Source organism: Protomyctophum bolini, assembly GCF_963924005.1.
Source record: "Protomyctophum bolini genome assembly, chromosome: 11".
NCBI lineage: Eukaryota > Metazoa > Chordata > Actinopteri > Myctophiformes > Myctophidae > Protomyctophum > Protomyctophum bolini.
Genome location: NC_137872.1, coordinates 13030812 through 13051451, shown reverse-complemented (window position 1 = coordinate 13051451; position 20640 = coordinate 13030812). Strand labels below are relative to the sequence as shown.

Genomic DNA, 20640 nt, shown 5'->3' with positions numbered 1-20640 from the left:
ACAATGAATGAAACATACCCCGTTCTGCACGAGTAAAAGAAACCGTTCGTTTTGGAAGGTTGTCCGTGACACCAGGCCAGGGGATGATGTTACGACTCTACAAGACGGGACAGAACCTCACCAGCAGCGAATCAGCAGCAATGTCAACGATCGACGAGGAGCCTACAGAGGAATTGTTTTATGTAGAAGTAGCCAGCTGAGCTAGTTTGCTCGTTTTCGCCGTTTTCTGTTATTGTGTGACTGTGTGAGAACCAATGGAATCACAAATCGCAAGCTTTCCCTAACGTCCAATAGTCGAAGATCGCGTTAGTACCGTGTCAGACCAGTGTTGGTTTCAGGCCTGCGGTATCAACACAGTCAGATGGTCAGGATCAAAGCATAGATATAGAAACCGTCGACAGGAGCTGATCTGTGTCAACGATGAGCCAACAACCAACGAGCGCAAACCTCAACAAAACGGGCAACTGTCAACACTTTAGTATTTCACCATGTACCTAGGGGTCCATAGTTTATAATCGCATAACGACATAGACTGTAGTACTAGTCTGTTGTCATATTCAGAAGACTAAAGCCCAGAATTAACACGGAATGGGACCAGGTGGCTCTTCTTCAACGTGACAGTGGACGGACGCACTCGATCTGCGCGCTTTGCCACGAAGCACTGCTACTGCTGCTGCTGTGCAGGTAGGCTGTGAAGTGGACCCGACCGCCGGTGGATGCCGCATCGCTGCCGGGTGGGTCAATAGTACCGAAGTAACCGAAGGTCCTGTTCGCCGCCGCTGTGCTCTATCACCACCACGTCATGGATGACTCGGGTATTATACGCCGCCGGAGGCTGCAGGTGAGGTTGTTTATTTTGGACATGTATACAGCAGAGCAAGCCCAGTGAATCTCAACCTTAACCTTTTATCATTTCAAGGACCCTAATTTGATTATGCAAATCCCCCAAAGTGCCCAAACCCCCATTTGATACCATTTTAATCTCTGGGACCCCAATTTAGATAGGAAAATAGTCCCTGGTTGATTTGACTCTGAGAGTGTACAAATGGCACAGGTGCAGACAATTTGGTTAGTTGCACACTGTCAGAGTTACAAACCTGTAATGGACGGTCCATTTGGAGTTGGACCCCTGGTGGTTGACAATCAGTGCAGTAGCCTATCATGTACAGTATACTGTATACATGACAGTGGTATACCAGACAGTGAGTATACCACTGTCTGTATAAGTTGTGCTGTGTAGCTCTAGCTACTGGATTCCTCTGTGTGATGTGTTATAGGATAATACAGTGCAGGGCAGCCCAGATGGTCAGTCACTACACTAGGAAATACTAGGCCTCGTACTGTATGTAGGCTTGGTCTGTTATAGACAAAAAAAAACATTTCTAATGAATCGTCAGTCATGCATATTAATGTGACACGTTCATTATGGTGCAGCTATATATACGTGTTCATCCATTATGGAGCAGTCTGCTTAAATACGGGTCAGCCTCTCTCTCTCTCTCTCTCTCTCTCCATCCCTGCCCCCATACTGTGTGTGATTCAGAAAAGTAAAGTGAGCAATAGCGCCCTGCAGGTCGAGCTGAGTGTCTGTGAGGTTCGTTAGGCCTGAAGGCAGGTGTGAGTAGGCCTATACATGTTACATGTAACAGGAGGCTTACTGGCACATTGAGCCTTATTGTGGGCAGAGACAGTGGGAGAGAGAGAGAAAGAGAGAGTAAAGAATGGAGGATTAGAGGTGAGGTGGTGTGATCATCTCACTGTCAGAGTGTGTGTGTGTGTGTGTGTGTGTGTGTGTGTGTGTGTGTGTGTGTGTGTGTGTGTGTGTGTGTGTGTGTGTGCGTGCGTGCGTGTAACTGTCTTTCCGCATAATGTATGTGTGTGTATGTTTGTATCCTTGTGTTGCTCCATGTTTGTGTGTCTGTGATATTGTGTGTTAATGCGTCTCATTCAACAGTTTTTCCTCTCCCTGGGGCCTCATCTTCCCAACCGTCGCACACATGCACGGACGCAGGGACACGCGCAAGCACACATGCACGCACGCAGGGACACGCGCAAGCACACATGCACGCACGCAGGGACACGCGCAAGCACACATGCACGCGCACACACACACACACACACACACACACACACACACACACACACACAGTGACACACTCTCTCTCTCTCTCTCTTTCCTAGCTGTTAGCTGTAACCCCTCAGCTCTCTTTTTCTCTCGTGCCATATGGTGACACACCCCACTCCCCTGCGGTGGGGGTCGGGGTCACACCCATCATGCACTGCTTCAGCATGACTTACATGAGACCAACATCTTTGTGTCTGTTGCACTCTGTGACTCCACAGACCATCACAATTGACTTACTGATACAAACAGTGTGATGTCATGTAGTATTTAATCATGCACTTTATTGCACTATGAGTAACAATGCAAAATGAATGGCAAGCATGAAGCAATTGTATTTAGGCCATGACAACTTTCTGGATAAGGATCAAGTGTGCACGCAAGAATGCATTCCACTTGATTTGTGAGACTAGAACCCATCTGACTTTGCATATAACAGTAGGTCAGGTGTGCTAGCTATTAGGGGTGTAACGATATAGTAACTGTATCAAAATATTATAATATATATATATTTAATATTTTAAAAATCGATATGTAAACAGCAAATATTGTATCGTATCGTTTGACTTTGTATCGTATCGTTTTGCAATGGAAAAAAACAATTTTATCAATACTAAGTACTAAGAAAAAAAAGAAAGATGGGTTTAATTTAATTAGGCTACTTTTCCATTCCATATAGCTACAATTGGTCTATCGAAAAATGTGTGTATTCTTTGTGTTCATGTCAAGGCGTGGGTTTGTCCATATGTGTTCAAATACAATGTCCATCTATTTACCAGAGAATCACTGTTTACTTATTTATATCCATAATAATAAATCTTTCCCTTAAAATACCCTGCACTAATATCCACAAGTTTCACACATATTTAATGTATTTGCTAAATACTTACTGTATCGAACTATCGATTTCAAATCATTGAAACCATAATGAACCAATATCGTCCATGTATCGTCAACCATGTATTGTGATTCGTATCGTATCGCTGTTAACCCATTTTGGGCGGGAACCCCTTTTGGTGTTTCAAACATTATGTTAAAATTTAGCTATTGAAAAATAGCAGACCTACAAGCTCATACGAGCTTGTAGGTCTGCTATTTTTTATTATTTACATATTTAAGAGCGAACATTTTTAACTAAAATATTTGCTTCTGGGGGGGGGGGGGTCCCTGGAACTACATATTTTGAGATTGGGGTCCGTGACCGTGGCCCAATAGAGATAATTCTGGGGTTCCTTGACATGAAAAAGGTTGAGTACCACTGACATATAGAAACATCAGAAAAATGTTAGGATTTAGAAGCCTTTTTTTAATCGACCTGTCCAAAATGGGTTAAAATGTATACATGGTTACACCCCTACTAGCTATGTATGTAGTATGTAGATTAGTTGTTGGCAGTCTACTCAGGAAAACAATAGCTAACCATTTATGGCACTTCACACCAATCCAACCCCCGCCTGGGCTCTCCAGTCCATTCAATTGTGTTTGTCCTAGCGAAGGTCAGTGGAGTGAAAGATTATACTCGTTTCACAAGCCATTGTCAGGATATAGGGACAGGGATTTTTCCACCATTACAGGTTAATAGCCTATATGCATTCTATTATTCCTTTTTGAGTGGTGCTAGCTAGTAGCCACTTCTACACGCAGCTGCAGCTATGTGTGTCCCTATATACGCAACGAACAGCTGAAACACCTCGTGGGATTAACCACTGGACGGCACTGTCGAGCAATGATACACACACATACACACGCACACGCACACACACACACACACACACACACACACACACACACACACACACACACACAGGCCAGGGAGGAGGGCAAGTACAGTACAGTACAGTACAGTACAGTACAGTACAGTACAGTACAGTACAGTACAGTACAGTACAGTACAGTACAGTACAGTACAGTACAGCACCACTCACTTCAGACTGGTCTGATGTTTTTCTTTCTTATGCTCTATAAATCAAGGCGTTCCTTGGAAAAGTTACAAAATTAAATTAAAACCTATCAAAAAATTACGAATTTCTAACCAAACTTCTGCACACGTAAGCCTACCTAAAATCAATGAAACATCAAAATAATCAAAATTTCGTTGACTAATTATGCTGGTCAGAGGAGCACGTCGGTGCACATTTGTGCATGCGCATGCTTGTGAGGTTATTAAAAATATACTTTGCCCCCCAGTAAAAAAATCACCACTACACCAGTACACCACGGCCTGAACATGTGTGCGTTGCCTTTTCTAGACAGTTTCAACATACTGTGTTGCTATAGGAGACATTTGCAAGCCTTGTTAAAGTCAAATCAGCTGTTTATTCCCCTTGCAACAGACATTTCGTTTTAATACTTTATTAGACAGAAATGCAAACGGCAACCGAGTACAGTCAAACACTTGGTCTAAAAGGATAACACCCAAAAAAGCCCTTGCGCTCTTGTTTCCATTCGGGTCCTATGTATTCAATTCATAGACATAAGATAACAGCAAAATGCTAAATCACCACAATATATAAAACAATATATGTATGTACAGAGTAGGACAAAAGGGTGTTGGTGGGTGAACACCTATTTTAAAGGAAGCCAGTGATCCGCATTTAAACAAAAGTATCATTAGGTCATAAGTGCCCTCCTTCCTTAACCATTAGATGATCATCATTTAACAGTTAAACGATGATCATCTATTCTAAAGCTTGTGTCATGCTATATACTATATTATGATTTGCTGGTGTGCTTTGAAGGAAGAAGGAAGGGGTTTGCCGCCCAAGTAGCACTCCTAGCATCCAGTCTCATGTGGTGCTGTGTCCCCGCTGTCCCCTGGGCCCTCTCCATCTGTCAGGCAGCGCGCATGCAGCGACTCCCATCAGTGCTGGAAATGATGAGCATCACACTGGCTGTCGCCTGGCAGTGCCATACTCCTTGATTGATCCCCGTCGTCCAGCCCTTCTTCTCGCCGTTGTTCTCTGTCATGTCTGCTAAATGATCGGCCGGCTATCGGGCCAGCCAGGCGGTGCGTTGCAGTACGTACGTAGGCATGCAGCCTGGCGGGGATAATGCCTTTTCATTATTATACAACAAGGGGCCATTCTTCCTGCAGTGCAGACCAACAGGACCTGAAAGGACGTGCGTGCGTGCGTGCGTGCGTGCGTGCGTGCGTGCGTGCGTGCGTGCGTGCGTGCGTGCGTGCGTGCGTGCGTGCGTGCGTGCGTGCGTGCGTGCGCCCTTTTTCAGTCTCTTTGCCCTCTGGATGCCTGGATGAATGAATGCATGAATGATGAAGAGTGGAATGGGTGGATAGATGGAAGGTCAGACTAATGGACGGATTGATGGAGGAGTCTGGATGGATGGATGGATGGATGGATGAATGTACGATTGGCCATGTGGAAGGCTGTGATTGTCTGGATAAATAGTGCGATTGATGATGAATAGAAAGCTGTCAAATCATCTAACTTAAACCCTTTGTCTACAATTGTAACTACTGTAAATGGGTCCTTACAAATACCAGACCCGCACATTTCTCTCAAAGTTAAATTGACACGACTTTACTGTGAAACAGTAGATGACTTGAGCTTGAATGACGGACGGTCCAGCAAGCAGCAAGCTTGTCGACCTAAAACATGACCGCAGAAGTGATCCCAGTCAGAGACCTGCTGCCCATGTCATTATGAGAGCTTTACTGACAGGAAGTAATCTGGAGGTCAGATGATTTAAGACGTGGCCCACAGGTTCACCTGCGTGGCCTTTTGCTGACGCTTTCACGGATATTGCTTTCGCAGTATAACACCAGGGTTTGCGTATTCCCAGGGAAGAGACTACACACTGTAACAGCTGTCTACATGAGGGTTTGTGAAGTTCAGCTTGAATGTTTGATTTGCCTGATCGTCTGTAGAGCGATTGTTTTATGTTTAAACGCTTTTCTTCTCTGCACGTTTTTTGCCTTAGGTTGAGTGAACATAAATGATGCATGCATCCACATCGACGGTGACTCACCACAGGAAGCCAGTTCAAACATGTACCAGAGCGTGTGTGCAAATATCACACACACACACACACACACACACACATACACACAGATGTATAGAGCATGTATGTACTGTTCACGCACGCATAAACGCATTCAATCAGAGACACACACAGTCACACTTGAACTCATATTCGTATATACTGTACGCAAGCACACGCACACATGTAATACATGCACACACGTACAGACACACAAACGGAGCATGAGGCAGAGAGAGTTCCAGGCAGAATTTCTGACGTGTAGGAGGTTAATGTTAATGGTGCTGCTGCTGCTGTCAAGGTGAACAGGCAGTGACAGAAATAGGCCATCTGCAGTTTCATGCTAAACAGCAGTACAACATTCAGCTTTTCGCACTTGGTCTAAACTCCAGCTAAATGCACTTCCTTCCACACTAATTAGATCCTGGCACAAAGTCAAGTGGTGTTGGTATGTCGTACCAACATATTGATATGCATTATTTAATTTTAAGCCATCCATTTAAGCCTCAGTTTTATCTCTGAGTGGAACCCCAATCTACACTATCAAATCCTCAGTGTTCATTATCTCTGAGAAGTGGAATCGAATGGTTCTTCATTTTGTTCCATTTGTACACTCTTAGAGTTAAAGACCCATAAGGGTCCATTTGGGGCGGTTGAGAACCAGTAGCGTAAATAATCTTTTTTCCCCCCTTTTTGTTAGGTATACCTATTACCTACCCTTAGGGGACATGGGGAGAACATGCAAACTCCACACAGAAAGGCTCTTTCGCCAACCCCACCCAGGGGCATAAAGAATTTGACAAACTCACAAACTCATTCAGCTCACACCCCGGAAAACACGCAGCCTGGCCCAAACCATCTGCTTTACCAGGAGCTGCTGTCAGGAAAGGGAGTAAATATAGCGTGCAATTGTTTTGTTTCCTAATCTGTAATTCGGCAGGAGCATCACTTTGGTGACAGAAGCTCCCATCTGTCTTCAGTCACCCTTAGCCAACATCAGGCTTCATTAGCGGGGCCTCGTCTGAACACGCCTGTTTGGGTGCTTTTTAAGCCCCTTGCATGTTCTTACAGTAAATGAGAAACCCGATCATGCGGTGTGCAACAAGCTTGGCAGCCTGACATGCTAATTACGACCCAAGAGAATAATGAGTTAAGGAGAAAATTGCCATCTATCCACCGCAGCCAGGTCTCATTATGACAGGGAAGCTGCTGGATATCATTTGAATAATAATCTAATGTGCACTAACTCTTCATTGAGTCTGAGAGTGATAGTATATTCATTTGGTGGAAATTATTATTAGAGATGAACGTCAGCGGAAAATGAAAATTGGATTTTCCTGCTGTGGTGAGTCACAGAGTACTTATATATACTGCACACCCACCAGTAGCTACACTACACCATGCGGCCACTGATGGAGTTCACATCGGACTAGGAAACGAGTGCTGGTTCAGCGACCTTTTCAGAAATTAAAATTGTAAAAGACACTTGTGCTCTGAATCCCATCCTATTATGGCCAACTCTCATCCTGTGCCTTCCATACATATGTCTCCCTTTTTGTTGCTTTCTGCCCATTTTAACACAGAAAAATAGGCCTAGTAAATTATAATGAGCGTAATCCCTACCTAGCCTACAACTGTCCTATCTAATGTACTGTATGTAAAGCTCCTCCATTCTTGAGATGGAATTCCATCTCAGGTTAATAAACGACAGTCTAATTTAGGAACTCATAATTCAGCTGCCCTGACTGTCCAGATATCATTTATATTCCTGTGGTGGCTACTACTACAGTAGGGAGACTCACGTGCATTTCAAATTATTTTAAATAATGTTTGCAGACTGAAACGTTTTGCCACAGAGTGAGAAGTCGATTAGCCTCATTTATGGCACTTCATAAAATAGCTAAATCTTTTCATAAACCCTGGGGTTGCTATTTTGCTTCCCTATTTTGGGCTCAAGTGTGGAAGAGTGGAACATCATATGTAGGTCAAGGACGGGAAAAAAAGATGTGTTAGACAAGGTCAGGAAACACATGTAGCTTCAGAGACGAGGTAAGCAGCAGCTGACGTATGAGTCACACCATTTCCTTCTCTAGATCGTGACTTATTTTGAGAGACCAGTGAGGACACACAAGGGACAGTAAAGACAGACGAGAGACCAGTGAGGACACACAAGGGACAGTAAAGACAGACCAGTGAGGACACACAAGAGACAGTAAAGAGAGACCAGTGAGGACACAAGAGACAGTAAAGAGAGACCAGTGAGGACACACAAGGGACAGTAAAGACAGAAACCAGTGAGGACACACAAGGGACAGTAAAGACAGACCAGTGAGGACACAAGAGACAGTAAAGAGAGACCAGTGAGGACACACAAGGGACAGTAAAGACAGAGACCAGTGAGGACACACAAGGGACAGTAAAGACAGAGACCAGTGAGGACACACAAGGGACAGTAAAGACAGACCAGTGAGGACACACAAGAGACAGTAAAGAGAGACCAGTGAGGACACACAAGGGACAGTAAAGACAGAGACCAGTGAGGACACACAAGGGACAGTAAAGACAGAGACCAGTGAGGACACACAAGGGACAGTAAAGACAGATGCGTCAGACCGTGCTCGGTTCATCTCTTTCATATCTGTGCTGCTGATTGGCGGCTGCTGCATGCTGTTTGAAGTGCGTGCAGGATGTGTTATTGTCTAGTTGCATGAACATTAAGGAGCCTGGTGGAGAGACAGACAGACAGACAGACAGACAGACAGACAGACAGACAGACAGACAGACAGACACGTTTACAGGCCTGGATTCTGTTCTGCTTTTGCTCCACTGATAAGATTGATTGGTTATCATTCTTTGTAATCACAATTGGCCTATCTGTGCAAAAACAGCCCTTCGTCGATATTGTGCAAACAGTGGAAATTCTGCCTAGTTGCTAGGTCTGATGGTAAACCTCCCAGTTGTTACAGTAGATCTTCTCCTTTCCTTTGTTCGGTTCTGGGTGAATCTCTCTGTGAATGTCTCCATTGCTATTAGCTAGGTAGTCCTCTGATGTTACCCCTACTAGTCCTCTGATGTTACCCCTACTAGTCCTCTGATGTTACCCCTACTAGTCCTCTGATGTTACCCCTACTAGTCCTCTGATGTTACCCCTACTAGTCCTCTGATGTTACCCCTTCTAGTCCTCTGATGTTACCCCTACTAGTCCTCTGATGTTACCCCTTCTAGTCCTCTGATGTTACCCCTACTAGTCCTCTGATGTTACCCCTTCTAGTCCTCTGATGTTACCCCTACTAGTCCTCTGATGTTACCCCTACTAGTCCTCTGATGTTACCCCTACTAGTCCTCTGATGTTACCCCTTCTAGTCCTCTGATGTTACCCCTTCTAGTCCTCTGATGTTACCCCTACTAGTCCTCTGATGTTACCCCTACTAGTCCTCTGATGTTACCCCTACTAGTCCTCTGATGTTACCCCTACTAGTCCTCTGATGTTACCCCTACTAGTCCTCTGATGTTACCCCTTCTAGTCCTCTGATGTTACCCCTTCTAGTCCTCTGATGTTACCCCTACTAGTCCTCTGATGTTACCCCTTCTAGTCCTCTGATGTTACCCCTTCTAGTCCTCTGATGTTACCCCTACTAGTCCTCTGATGTTACCCCTTCTAGTCCTCTGATGTTACCCCTTCTAGTCCTCTGATGTTACCCCTTCTAGTCCTCTGATGTTACCCCTTCTAGTCCTCTGATGTTACCCCTTCTAGTCCTCTGATGTTACCCCTTCTAGTCCTCTGATGTTACCCCTACTAGTCCTCTGATGTTACCCCTTCTAGTCCTCTGATGTCCTCTTTAAGTCATCTTCTAACAGGCTCTGATAGCTCAGGGTCAATTAGCCTGATCAATGAAGGACAAAGTGAAGGAGCAATCAATAGGGTGAATATTCACTCGTCCTTGTAAATTGGGATTTGTCTCCGCTAACATGTAAAGCCATGGGGCTTAGCTGGACAACTAGCTAATCTATGATTAGCCTGCCAGCCTTCCCATCGGCAGGTTAAAGGAGGGGGTTTCCAGTCATTCTCTTTGCATGGTCTTTATTTATTAGGAGAGTGCATATAGAGACCACTCTCCTTTCCTTAGTCATTTTAATCTTCTTGGGACTGGACAGCTTAGATGGATACATGGTAAGAAACATAATGACAGTATGTTCTGGTGAGATTTAATCCTATAGAATAAAATATATCGGTTTAAACAGTTGAGTATGATTTACTCAACTTTTTATGTTTTTCCATACACGCACCTGCACACTCCCACATGCACTTGCACACACATACCGTATATGTGCGTCACACATTCGCTTTAGCAGGCACATACAGGCATAACCCCTTGCACACTATCTGAAGGTTAATCTAATAATTGCATTGACCGTGGTGGTCTGGCTATCGATGCTAATAGCATGTTGACTGAGCTGGCCCACAGTGTCACAGGAGTGGGTGTGAAGTAGCCAACACATTAACCACTTAAACCCTATAGTTCACCAGAATCCCCAAGGACTCTTTCCCCTTCTTCACCAAATCTGTGTGTATTTAACTGAATCCTCTGTGCATTAGCATTGTAATATTTACATGAAAATATTTTTCACAAGGGCACAGAAAGGACGTATGGTTCAGAACTGTGGCTGCTTGATGCTGCAGTGTACCTTAAAACGGTTCACCGTTACATGCTCTTGTTCTCCTTGGTTCCTGCACTTAGCTCTTTTCTATTTCCTCAAAGAGAGTGGCATGGGATATTATTATAACATTTGCCTGAGCAGTCATGTCTCATAAGTGCCATTTTATAAGTGATTGCATGCTGTAAGTGTGGAATTGAGTACACGCATGCGAGCTCACACACACACACACACACACACACACACACACACACACACACACACACACACACACACACACACACACACACACACACACACACACACTCACACACACTTTAGAAGGCGAGGGCTCCAGGCAAAAAGCTAAATCAAGCCCCAGTTATCTCTCTCTGTCTCTCTCTCTCTCTGTCTCTCTCTGTCTCTCTCTCTCTGTCTCTCTCTCTCTGTCTCTCTCGCTCTGTCTCTCTCTCAGTTTTGTTAGTCATGCCTGGCACAGTGCTGACATGGGTACTGGCTTTCATGCAGTGCAGAATGCCTGCTGCACTTCCAAGCCATAAGCCAATGTTCTCCTTCCTTCCATCTGCACTCACTTCGCTCAGGAGATGGACAGAACACTCTGTCCAGCTTGATTCAGAGAGAAAGAGAGAGAGAGAGAGATGCCTTAGCCATCCTCATAAATATTGACTTTTATTTCTGCAGCATTGACTCTATAGGTGATAAGTGACCTCAGTAAAGATCAATGTTTGTTGTTTCTTATGTGAATGAGATGTTTATCTGTTATATTCTGTGCCAAGTCGTGTGTACCAGAATAAGATGTCTACTTGTACCAGGTGTACCTGTATCAGTACCTGATCTCTTCTCCTTTTCTTTGTCTTTGTGTTTTCTTCCAGAAGGATCTGCCACTGCCCCGCAAGAATAGCAGGTGAGTCGTCCCCCAGCCCCTCCACGCCCCCCTTTTCTCTTTGTCCTGGTCAGACCTGACCTCCATACGGATAGAACAATGTGTTTGGAATGTTTCTCCTCTCCTCCCCTCCCCTCTCTCCTCCTGGGCTGAGAGCAGCTCAGTGCTCCTGCTCATTTGAACATGATTTGCATGTTGACACGCTATTGAGGAGGTCTGTGGGGATCCTCAAGAAGTACGGTTGAAGAGGGAGTTAGTCTACAGGGGTTTCTTGTGGTTGAGGCCGGCAGAGTGTTGGACTCTGGCAGTGAATTTCTCTCAGGACTTCTATTTGTCAGCTTTTTCTCTTCCTGTTGCTTTCATCTTCCTCTCTCTGATTATCTTCCTCATTCTCAACCTCACCTTTCTCTCCGCCCCTAGTAACTTAGAGGAGCAGAGTATAGTTTGTGTGGTAATCTTTCTTTCCTTTTTCTTTATCTCTCTTTATTAAAGTGTAAGTTACTTTAAAAATTACTTGCCAGTGCGATTAGACTTGTCTATTTTCAGTGCATGACACCAGCACCAGCACAACCAAGTATAATTCACCCATTTGATGATGAAACACTTTTCATGAAGACTAAAAACTTGTTATTACCGACAATATACGGACAGTAATATGGACATATATATCGTGATATATCTGCGACATTTGTTATTTCTTGTTTTAAAGGATGCATTTTCTGAACTTATCTGACGGTTCTAGCTGTATTATTATTTGCCTTTACTCACTTAGAAAGAATATATATTGTTACAGTAACATTGTTACAACATCACATTTTGAGGTCTATTAAAGCAAAACTATGTCATATTTGTATTTTTGCCAATGAGTTCCCACTCCACATTGGATTTGTATTGATATCTGAAGAAAGCCTTCTGAATATCTTTGTCATTTTCCATGTACCATTCTTTCTTTTCTTTAACCTTTATTTATTCAGGGAGGTCAGTTGAGAGCAAGCTCTCTTTTTCAATAACGCCCTGATTACAGTACACATAACATACAATATAAACACAAACACATTACAGGATAAGAAACAGTTTAGAGTGAACAAGTACAGCTGGATCTCAAATGGATCCTTACAAGTCTCTTAAAACGTTCAAGTGAAATCATGTTGTTCAGTTTTAAGATTGATTGTAGACAGTTCCACATGTGAGGTGCATAGTAATAAAAGGCTGTTATACCCAATTCGGAATTCACAATGTCGATTTCTAACATAAGGTAGTTTTGGGAGCGGGTGTGATGTTGGCCCGTTTTGTGATGTAATAGGCTGCTAAGATATGTAGGCATTTTTTTAAGTAAGGCTTTGTAGATAAAAACAGTGCAGTGTTGTTCTCATCTCTTAGCTATCTCTTGTACAGTACGTGTGCGTGCGTACATTTGCACTGGCCACTGCCGCTATATCCACACCCTCTTTGTTCTGACAGTTCCACTCTCCCTGCCCTATCCGTCTTCTCTTCTCCATCTCTTTACTTCTAGCAACCACAGTTGATCAGACATGAAATGAGGCCACGGAATAACCCCCCCCCCCCCCCCCCCCCACACACACACACACACACACACACACACACACACACACACACACACACACACACACGCACACACACACACTCTGTGTTTGAGTTGATGTTGTGTTTTACCATCCATCTATCTGCTGTTGTTTCTCCATTTTCCTGGCTCTCTCTCTCCCTCGTCTCACTCTCGCCCTCTGTGCGTCAGTCAGTGCCGGCTGGATTCATTCTGTCTCTGGACAATCATGCATTATCCATGAGCTCATCAGAGACGGCTTCATGTTCATTCCACTGATCGCACGTTCCTCTTCATGGGCGCGCCGTGTAGCCTGAATGTGTGTGTGTGTGTTTGTCGTGTATACCGTTTAAGATGTGTGTGCTGTGTGTGCGTGTGCATGTGTGTGTTTTAGTTTTTTTTGCTCAAGTTCTTTCAAGCTCTAACTCTGTTACGCAATAGCAACTACATGACCCCCATCTATAAATCATAGTTCAACTCTCTCTGACATCCTTCATGCTATTCCCTCCTCCTTGTTCTTCATTCATTCATGGTTTCTGTTGCCCGCAGTGATGAAGGACTATTCATTCCCATGTCTTGGTTGCTTTTCATCTCTCACACGTACAAAGGGAAATAAAACACACACACACACACACACACACACACACACACACACACACACACACACACACACACACACACAAACACAAATCATCTCCTCTGTGCCATGGCACTTTGCCCTTGGGACAGTACAACTCCCTGCCTCCTTCTGCCGTCAAAGACAGAGCCACCCTACGTGCCTAGTCCCTCCAGTCCTCATGCCTCTCTCTCTCTATAACACTTCTGGTACGGTGCCACATTTGCCCAAGAAGCAGACTGTTCACACACACCAGAGCACGGCTAAGGGCTTAGCGAGAGCCTCGCCTCGCGATGACACAGGAACTCTGCTGCGTCCCGACTGCTCTCCCTCGTCATTCGCTGTCGCTCGGTGCTACGCCTAGCTACGCCATCTTCTACGGCAACATACGCCTACAGTAGCTATACATCATCTACGGCAACATACATCTTGCTGCACCATCGCCAGCAACATGTTCCGCCGCACACAAAGGTACAGCCAGAGCAGGGCGGTCGCCGGGCCGCGCTGCACTGTGGGGTGTGGCAGTTGCCGTTATGTCTATTCATCCTTTTATCTTCCTCGCTTTGCTTTCAACCTCTCTGTTTCCAAGCTTTCACTTGGCTTTTACCAGTGCCTTGTGTGTGTATCTCTTTGCAGCTACACAGTGGATGCGTAACATTAGTAGGAGGCTCATGTTGTCCGATTGGCTTGTAACGTCAGCACGCACACACACGTGTGTGTGTGTGTGTGTGTGTGTGTGTGTGTGTGTGTGTGTGTGTGTGTGTGTGTGTGTGTGTGTGTGTGTGTGTGTGTGTGTGTGTGTGTGTGTGTGTGTGTGTGTGTGTGTGCGCGCGCGTATGTTTGTGTGCGTATCTATCACGGCAGGTTTTACATTTCTTCCCTGTTGTGCTGAGTGTGCCCACAGAGTCTCTGAGTAGTTTTTTGTGAAAGGTTGATACTCTCACAGTATATCAGGTCTTTCATGCTGTCAGCCTGTATGTACAGTACAGCATACATACACAGTAGCATACAGTAGCATACCACAACAAAAGCTAACTCAGTTTTTTAGTGATTTGTGTTTGATGTATACTTTTAGGCTGATGTACTGTAAGTGTCCATAACCTAATACACTTAAACTCATACAGTGGCGTGTATTAGGTTGAAGCTACATTTAAGTGTTGTGAGTTAAAAGCACAGAATGTGTTAGGTGCCTTTTTATTATTTAAGTAAAGATATATGCATCCGAGCCTCGATATGGACGATGCAAAGCATGTGAGAAGTCATTTCTACATATATACAGTATTTATACTCCAGCATTCATATTATTATTGATGATATATGATAATGTGAACATTAGTTTGAGGGTCGGTGGTTATTTGCTTTATTTTTATACTTATTTTGAAGGAATCGACACTGTAACACTGTTGGTAAATCTTCAGGTTAAAGGATTTCCTGAGTGAAGCAGGGAAAATCAATTCATGTTTTTCGTCCTTACTAAACCAGTTTGGGTCAGGCAGGCAGCATCAGGGGAGGGGGCTGCTGGGAAAGCTGGACCTTTCATCGCTCTGAAGGACATTTTATAGCATGTCTGGCACTTTGTAATCGATCCTGAGACAGGACCATGGGTTCATCTGCTGTAGTTTGAATAAAGTCTTCATTTTAGAGAACAATACATGAAATAATTCAGTCACTCCCTTAAAATAGAGTGTGTGTACTCGGATGTGAGTATGTCTGAATCACCAACACTGTGTGATTCATTTAAAGGCAGATTCATAATTCAGGTATAAGAATTATATATTACTGTTGGCATCTGACCTTTAAACCTGTACTTGTAGTCTGTTTGAATCGCTGGTACGTGGTATGTTCTGTTTCTTCAGTCACTTTGCTGTCTACCTCTGTGCCGAAATTGACTGAATTGGCATTAATCTCAGCGGCTTGAAGAGTGGAGTTGACATTAAAAGTTAAACACAGGGGTTACTTAATGGTGGCCAGGAGCAGCAGTAGTGGCCATCACACCGAGTGCCCCTGTGGGACTTAACACTCTATTGCTGGTCAGGGATTAAATTGACTCGGCAGGGGCACCTATTATGGCGGAGTGTCTCGCCACAATGCACCTGAGCCCAGGAATACTCGAGGGAAGCTGTTGCTGATTCAGTCTTATTAGGAGTCTCACTTTTATTATAGTTCAGTCAGGACAACTCAAGAATGGATGGAATATATATATTTATTGAATATAAGATGAACAATATATTTATTATGGTTTGGCGATGTATTGGATCTGCTTTTTAGGTACTCAGATCAAACGCATCAGTCCCGACCATAGGGACTCTAAATCCCCCATACCTAAACAGTAGATCCAAAACGACAGGTGGTAGCTGGGTTGGAGGTGGGTGAGCAGCAGGTTTGTATACAGCAGCACGCTGATACAGCAGCAGTAAGAAAGGAAGCAGGAGGAGAAATGCAAACCTCCGGTTAAAGTAGCCGGTATGAAGATGGAGTGAGTGTGTGATTGGCTGAGTGAATCATGTGAATGAGAGCGTGATGCTGAGGCGGCCCAATTAATGGCCGGCAGCAACTGCACTGAGGTTCCCTGACTGAACTTGCTCTGTGCATGTCTACGATTCATGACGACCTTTGCTGCATGTCTCTCCCCTTCTCTCTCTCCCTCTTTCCTGTCAATCTCCACTTGATACTATCAATTAAGGCAGAAAAGCAAAAAAATAAATAAATCAACCTACAGAATTTTTTTCGTAATGAACTAACAAGTTTAGTGATGTATCATATTAACATTTATAATGTGCTACTTACAACACCAACATGTGAATCCTTCTCTTTGTTCTCTTTGTATTTATAAAAAAGTATGTTTTTGACTGCTGTTTTTGACTGCTGCATGGGTGAACATATGAAGCTGCAACATTAAACTTTGATCTATTTCATTGAGCCCATTCTGCTTGCCGTGAGAAATTCCAGGAGTATTTATGACAGTGCTTTATATTCATCCTAACAGCTAACATGGTAGATGCATCATTCACACGGCTATTAAAATTGTGCACCGTTGCCGTTTGCAAAGCATTTCGCATGGCGCCCCCCGTTTTATGCCCTGTGATTTTAACACATGCAGTCTTAATAAACCCCTTAGTCATTTCTACCTGTATGGTCTGACTCTATTGTACTGTACTGTCTGTATACAGTATATGTATATCTATCTACTGTCTATATTTATCTATTTGTATATAACTATTTTTATTTACATTTTGGAACATTCAACTCAGAGAATGTACAAAATGGGACCAAATGGACCCTTGTGGTCCATTTGGTCCCATTTGTACACTCTCAGAGTTAAATGAACACTAAGGTTTTACTGTGTAAGCTGTGCAACACTGTATAAAGTGCAGGACTTGTGCTCCATAAAGACTGCCTATAAATGTGACAGATTAATGGATTATGAATAGTTATAGGCTACGTCAGTGATTCTCAACCATTTTCATTTCAAGGACACCCAGTTTGATATTAGACCACAGACCCCCATTTGATGATGTATTTTCAACCCAACAGTCAAGATTCCTAACTGTCAGTCGTTTAGCTTGGGACCCCCTGGAGCCCCCTCAAAGATCTCTGGGGGTCCCTGGAGCCCACGGCGTTGAGAACAACTGGTCTCGCGGTCACCTAGGTGTTGTGTATAGCTCAGCAGGTGCAGATGGACCGAGTGACAGTTTCCTGTGTGTAGCTGTAGACATGTGGAGCGAGGGGGAAGGAAAGCATGAGCTGAAGAAAAGGATAGAGTGAGGTAAACAACAGAGAGTGGAAAAGCAGGAGGGAGGGAGTGTAGGAGAAAGAGAGTGTACATGAGCACATGTATGTGCACTGTGCAGGGCCTTGGGGGATATCTAGCAACTCTCCTTTCGTTAGACACCAGCTGACGAGTTACGTGCACAAGGAAGGCAAACACGCTGCCTTTGACCGCCTTTTACTTCTCCTCCCTCCTTCCTTTTTCCTCTCTCTCTCTCTCTCTCTCTTTATCCTTCTTTATCCTCCTTCTTGTTTTTCTGGTTTCACAAAGGGGACGTTGGGATGTTTTGTAGCACACATGTTTGTCCACACATGTGTGTGCGTGCTGTGTTAATGCAGAGGGCGAGTGAGCTGAATACAGAATGTGAAGATTGTGGAGCGAAAGAACAGAGAGAAAAATGAGGACACATGTGTGCATGCACGTGCATGCGTGTTGTGGGAGGTCGGGTGGGAAATATAACTCAGAGTGCAGTTTCAGGGGTTAGACACACGATGGCGCCCCTTGCTTTATTTCTCCAACAGGTTCAAACAAAGTCAGTTTTCACAAACAGAACTCAGACAGTAATATTCTTTGCATGAGGTCCCGGCTCCGAGGCGGGAGTCGTCACTGCAGAGGATGAGAGGGGATGTTAGCATACGGTCAGAGCACAAGGTAAGTACAAAGTTGGGGCCTGAGACACCCGGTCTAGGCAGTCTACCAACTGGACCTTTGTATAACTCTTTCTCTTCTTCTTTTCCAGGTTCCAGAGGAGGCCAGGAGGCTCCCCCGGAGGTAGGTAAGGGGGTGCGTATCTTTCTCTATCCACAAGGCACAGAAGAGTACTTTAGAGTAGAAGTACTCGGATACGGGGTGGTGAGTAATTAGAGTAAAAGTACTTGGTATGGTACCGGGCGGGGATGGTACGGAGGGCCCCTTAGGCTCGGCCAACAGGAAGATACACAAGCATTTATATTCTTATTTCTCTCTATCTACTGGGTGGCCGTGTCGGTACGACAACGGCAGTCAGGGGGTTAACACAAAGTAAGCGCTCTAGTTTCTAACGGTCTTCTTTCACCGGGCCTGGCGGCGCAAGCCAACTTAAAGTCTCTTCAAAGGGTGAAATAAACATAACACGGGCCTGTCTTCTTTCACAGGGTGGACGTGACACTTTATCTAGAGCCTGCTAGCTTCCATTAGTCTCTACGGGGTTCTCTTCATTCAACAATCTTCAGTGTACAACACCACGGTGACACTCTTCATTCACAGTCTTCATTTAGCATCGACAGGGTGACTTCCTTCATTCACAATCTTCGTTATTATCCTTAGCTGCTCATTTGCCACTATGAGTGCCTCTTCTTAATAACACGGGTGATAGATAGTGAACGGTTTGTCTTACTGCGACCTTATGGAGCTGTTGAGCTGCCGTTTCCATACGGGGGTCCCGTCTTCCGCACTCGTCCCCGATACGAGCCAGGTGGGTCTCCAGTATGCATGCGGCTCTCCGTGTATACTTGTCTATGGGGGGCACACGCTCCTGCGTGTGCTTCCAGCCCCACTCCTACAAGCCTGGTGATGTGAGAATATAAGAGAGCAATTGAGTGGTGATACAAACAATCAAACAATAAACATAGTCCATACGTGAGAGTCCATAAGTGAGAGGAGTGTGGACTTACCATCCAACGCCGAGTGGACGGCATATGCTGCGCGAGCGTCTGTGTGTAGCAGGGATCTGATACTGCTAGGTGCGCAGGCTGTTTATAAAGGGCGCGGCTGACAGGCTGCGGCTGTCCTTAATTGCTAACCAGGGCGGCGGCCGGAATGAGGCGCAGCTGATTTAGAATTGCTCTGGGATAATACACTGAGTCTATGACCCGGCCATGGGCGTGCCTGGTTGTCATGGTAACTCGCCCCTCCCCCTGAGGTGAGACCTGACAGACTCCACAGTGTGCATGTGCGACACGGTGCGTGTGCGTGAGTGTGGTCCATCAGGTGTGATGGCTCAGGTGTCATTTGCAGACAAGAGGATAAACTGCACTTGTTGTGTGCGTGCGCGCGCATGTGTGTGCATGCATTCGCACGCACGCACGCACATGCGCACAGACACTCCTTGATAAGCACATTCGAGTGCCATTCCACTTCCCACTTACCAAACACTTAACCTGCACATAAAGACAGACCTGTCAGGGGAGGGGCCAACGCACCGTGGCCCCAAACTGAGAGCCTTGTATTTGAGAGTGCTTTATCCGTCCCCCCCAGGGGTCTCCTCTCAATATCCACGGCTGAAGAACAATATGCTCCCATTAGCTCCCCTCACTTTCAGTAAGGGCGTTCGTTCTGTGTGTTTAGTTCCTTGACTAATGGCTCTCTGATGCTCTTTGATCTTCTCGCCAGCTCCTTTCCCGTTTTCTCTTAGCTTCACTTAGGAGCTCCTTTTGAAAACCCTGAGCTCCTCAGTGCCGTTGAATTGAACTTGGCACTCGATAGATCTAGCTGCCGTCAGCTTCCATGTACTCTGTGGTCCAAGTACAGAGCACGTTCATGGTGGGGAGCCAACAACAAAACAGTGAATTGAATTGCATTCTTAAAGATGGACAGTTCAAGTGGTTAAGTATCCCATGGTGTGTTCACTCACTTTAGTGGTGACAACCACCAAACCACCAAGAGTGGTCAGCTACATTGATGCCGAGTCGCCGTTGAAGGGTTGCTCAAGCCACACTGTGCAGACAAATTAAAAGTCACAGAGCATGAATTGTGGGGGAGTGAGAGAAGGTAAATAGTTTAAAACATCAGGTGTCAAAAAGGTGTGTGTTAAAATTGACTTGTGGCCTGTTGCTTTGTGGCTGCTAGTGTGAACGCAGTGTAAAGTGGAAGACTGTTAAGTGTTAAGCCTGATTTCTACTCGTCACTGTATGACGCGTATCGCATGCCAGAAATAGCTGGCATACAAGCTAGTTACAATGCGTCAACATCACATCACGTTGTGAGCTTTATCAGCATTTTCTGTCATGCGGCACTCTGGTATGACGGAGTAGAAATGCAGCATTACTTTGCGATT

The 20640-nt window shown here is 44.8% G+C and overlaps 1 protein-coding gene across 1 annotated transcript in view; it reads left to right on the top strand.

Moving 5' to 3' along the window:
* Positions 1-802: 802 nt before the first annotated feature.
* Positions 803-20640, top strand: part of LOC308323288 (microtubule-associated serine/threonine-protein kinase 1-like) — a gene marked incomplete at its 5' end in the record, with an annotated part of 55144 nt that continues 35306 nt past the window's right edge. Inside the window, 2 exons of the mRNA XM_080775011.1 lie at positions 803-841; positions 11650-11681. Coding sequence (XP_080631137.1) covers positions 803-841; positions 11650-11681 — 71 coding nt within the window. The remainder of the gene's footprint in view (positions 842-11649; positions 11682-20640) is intronic.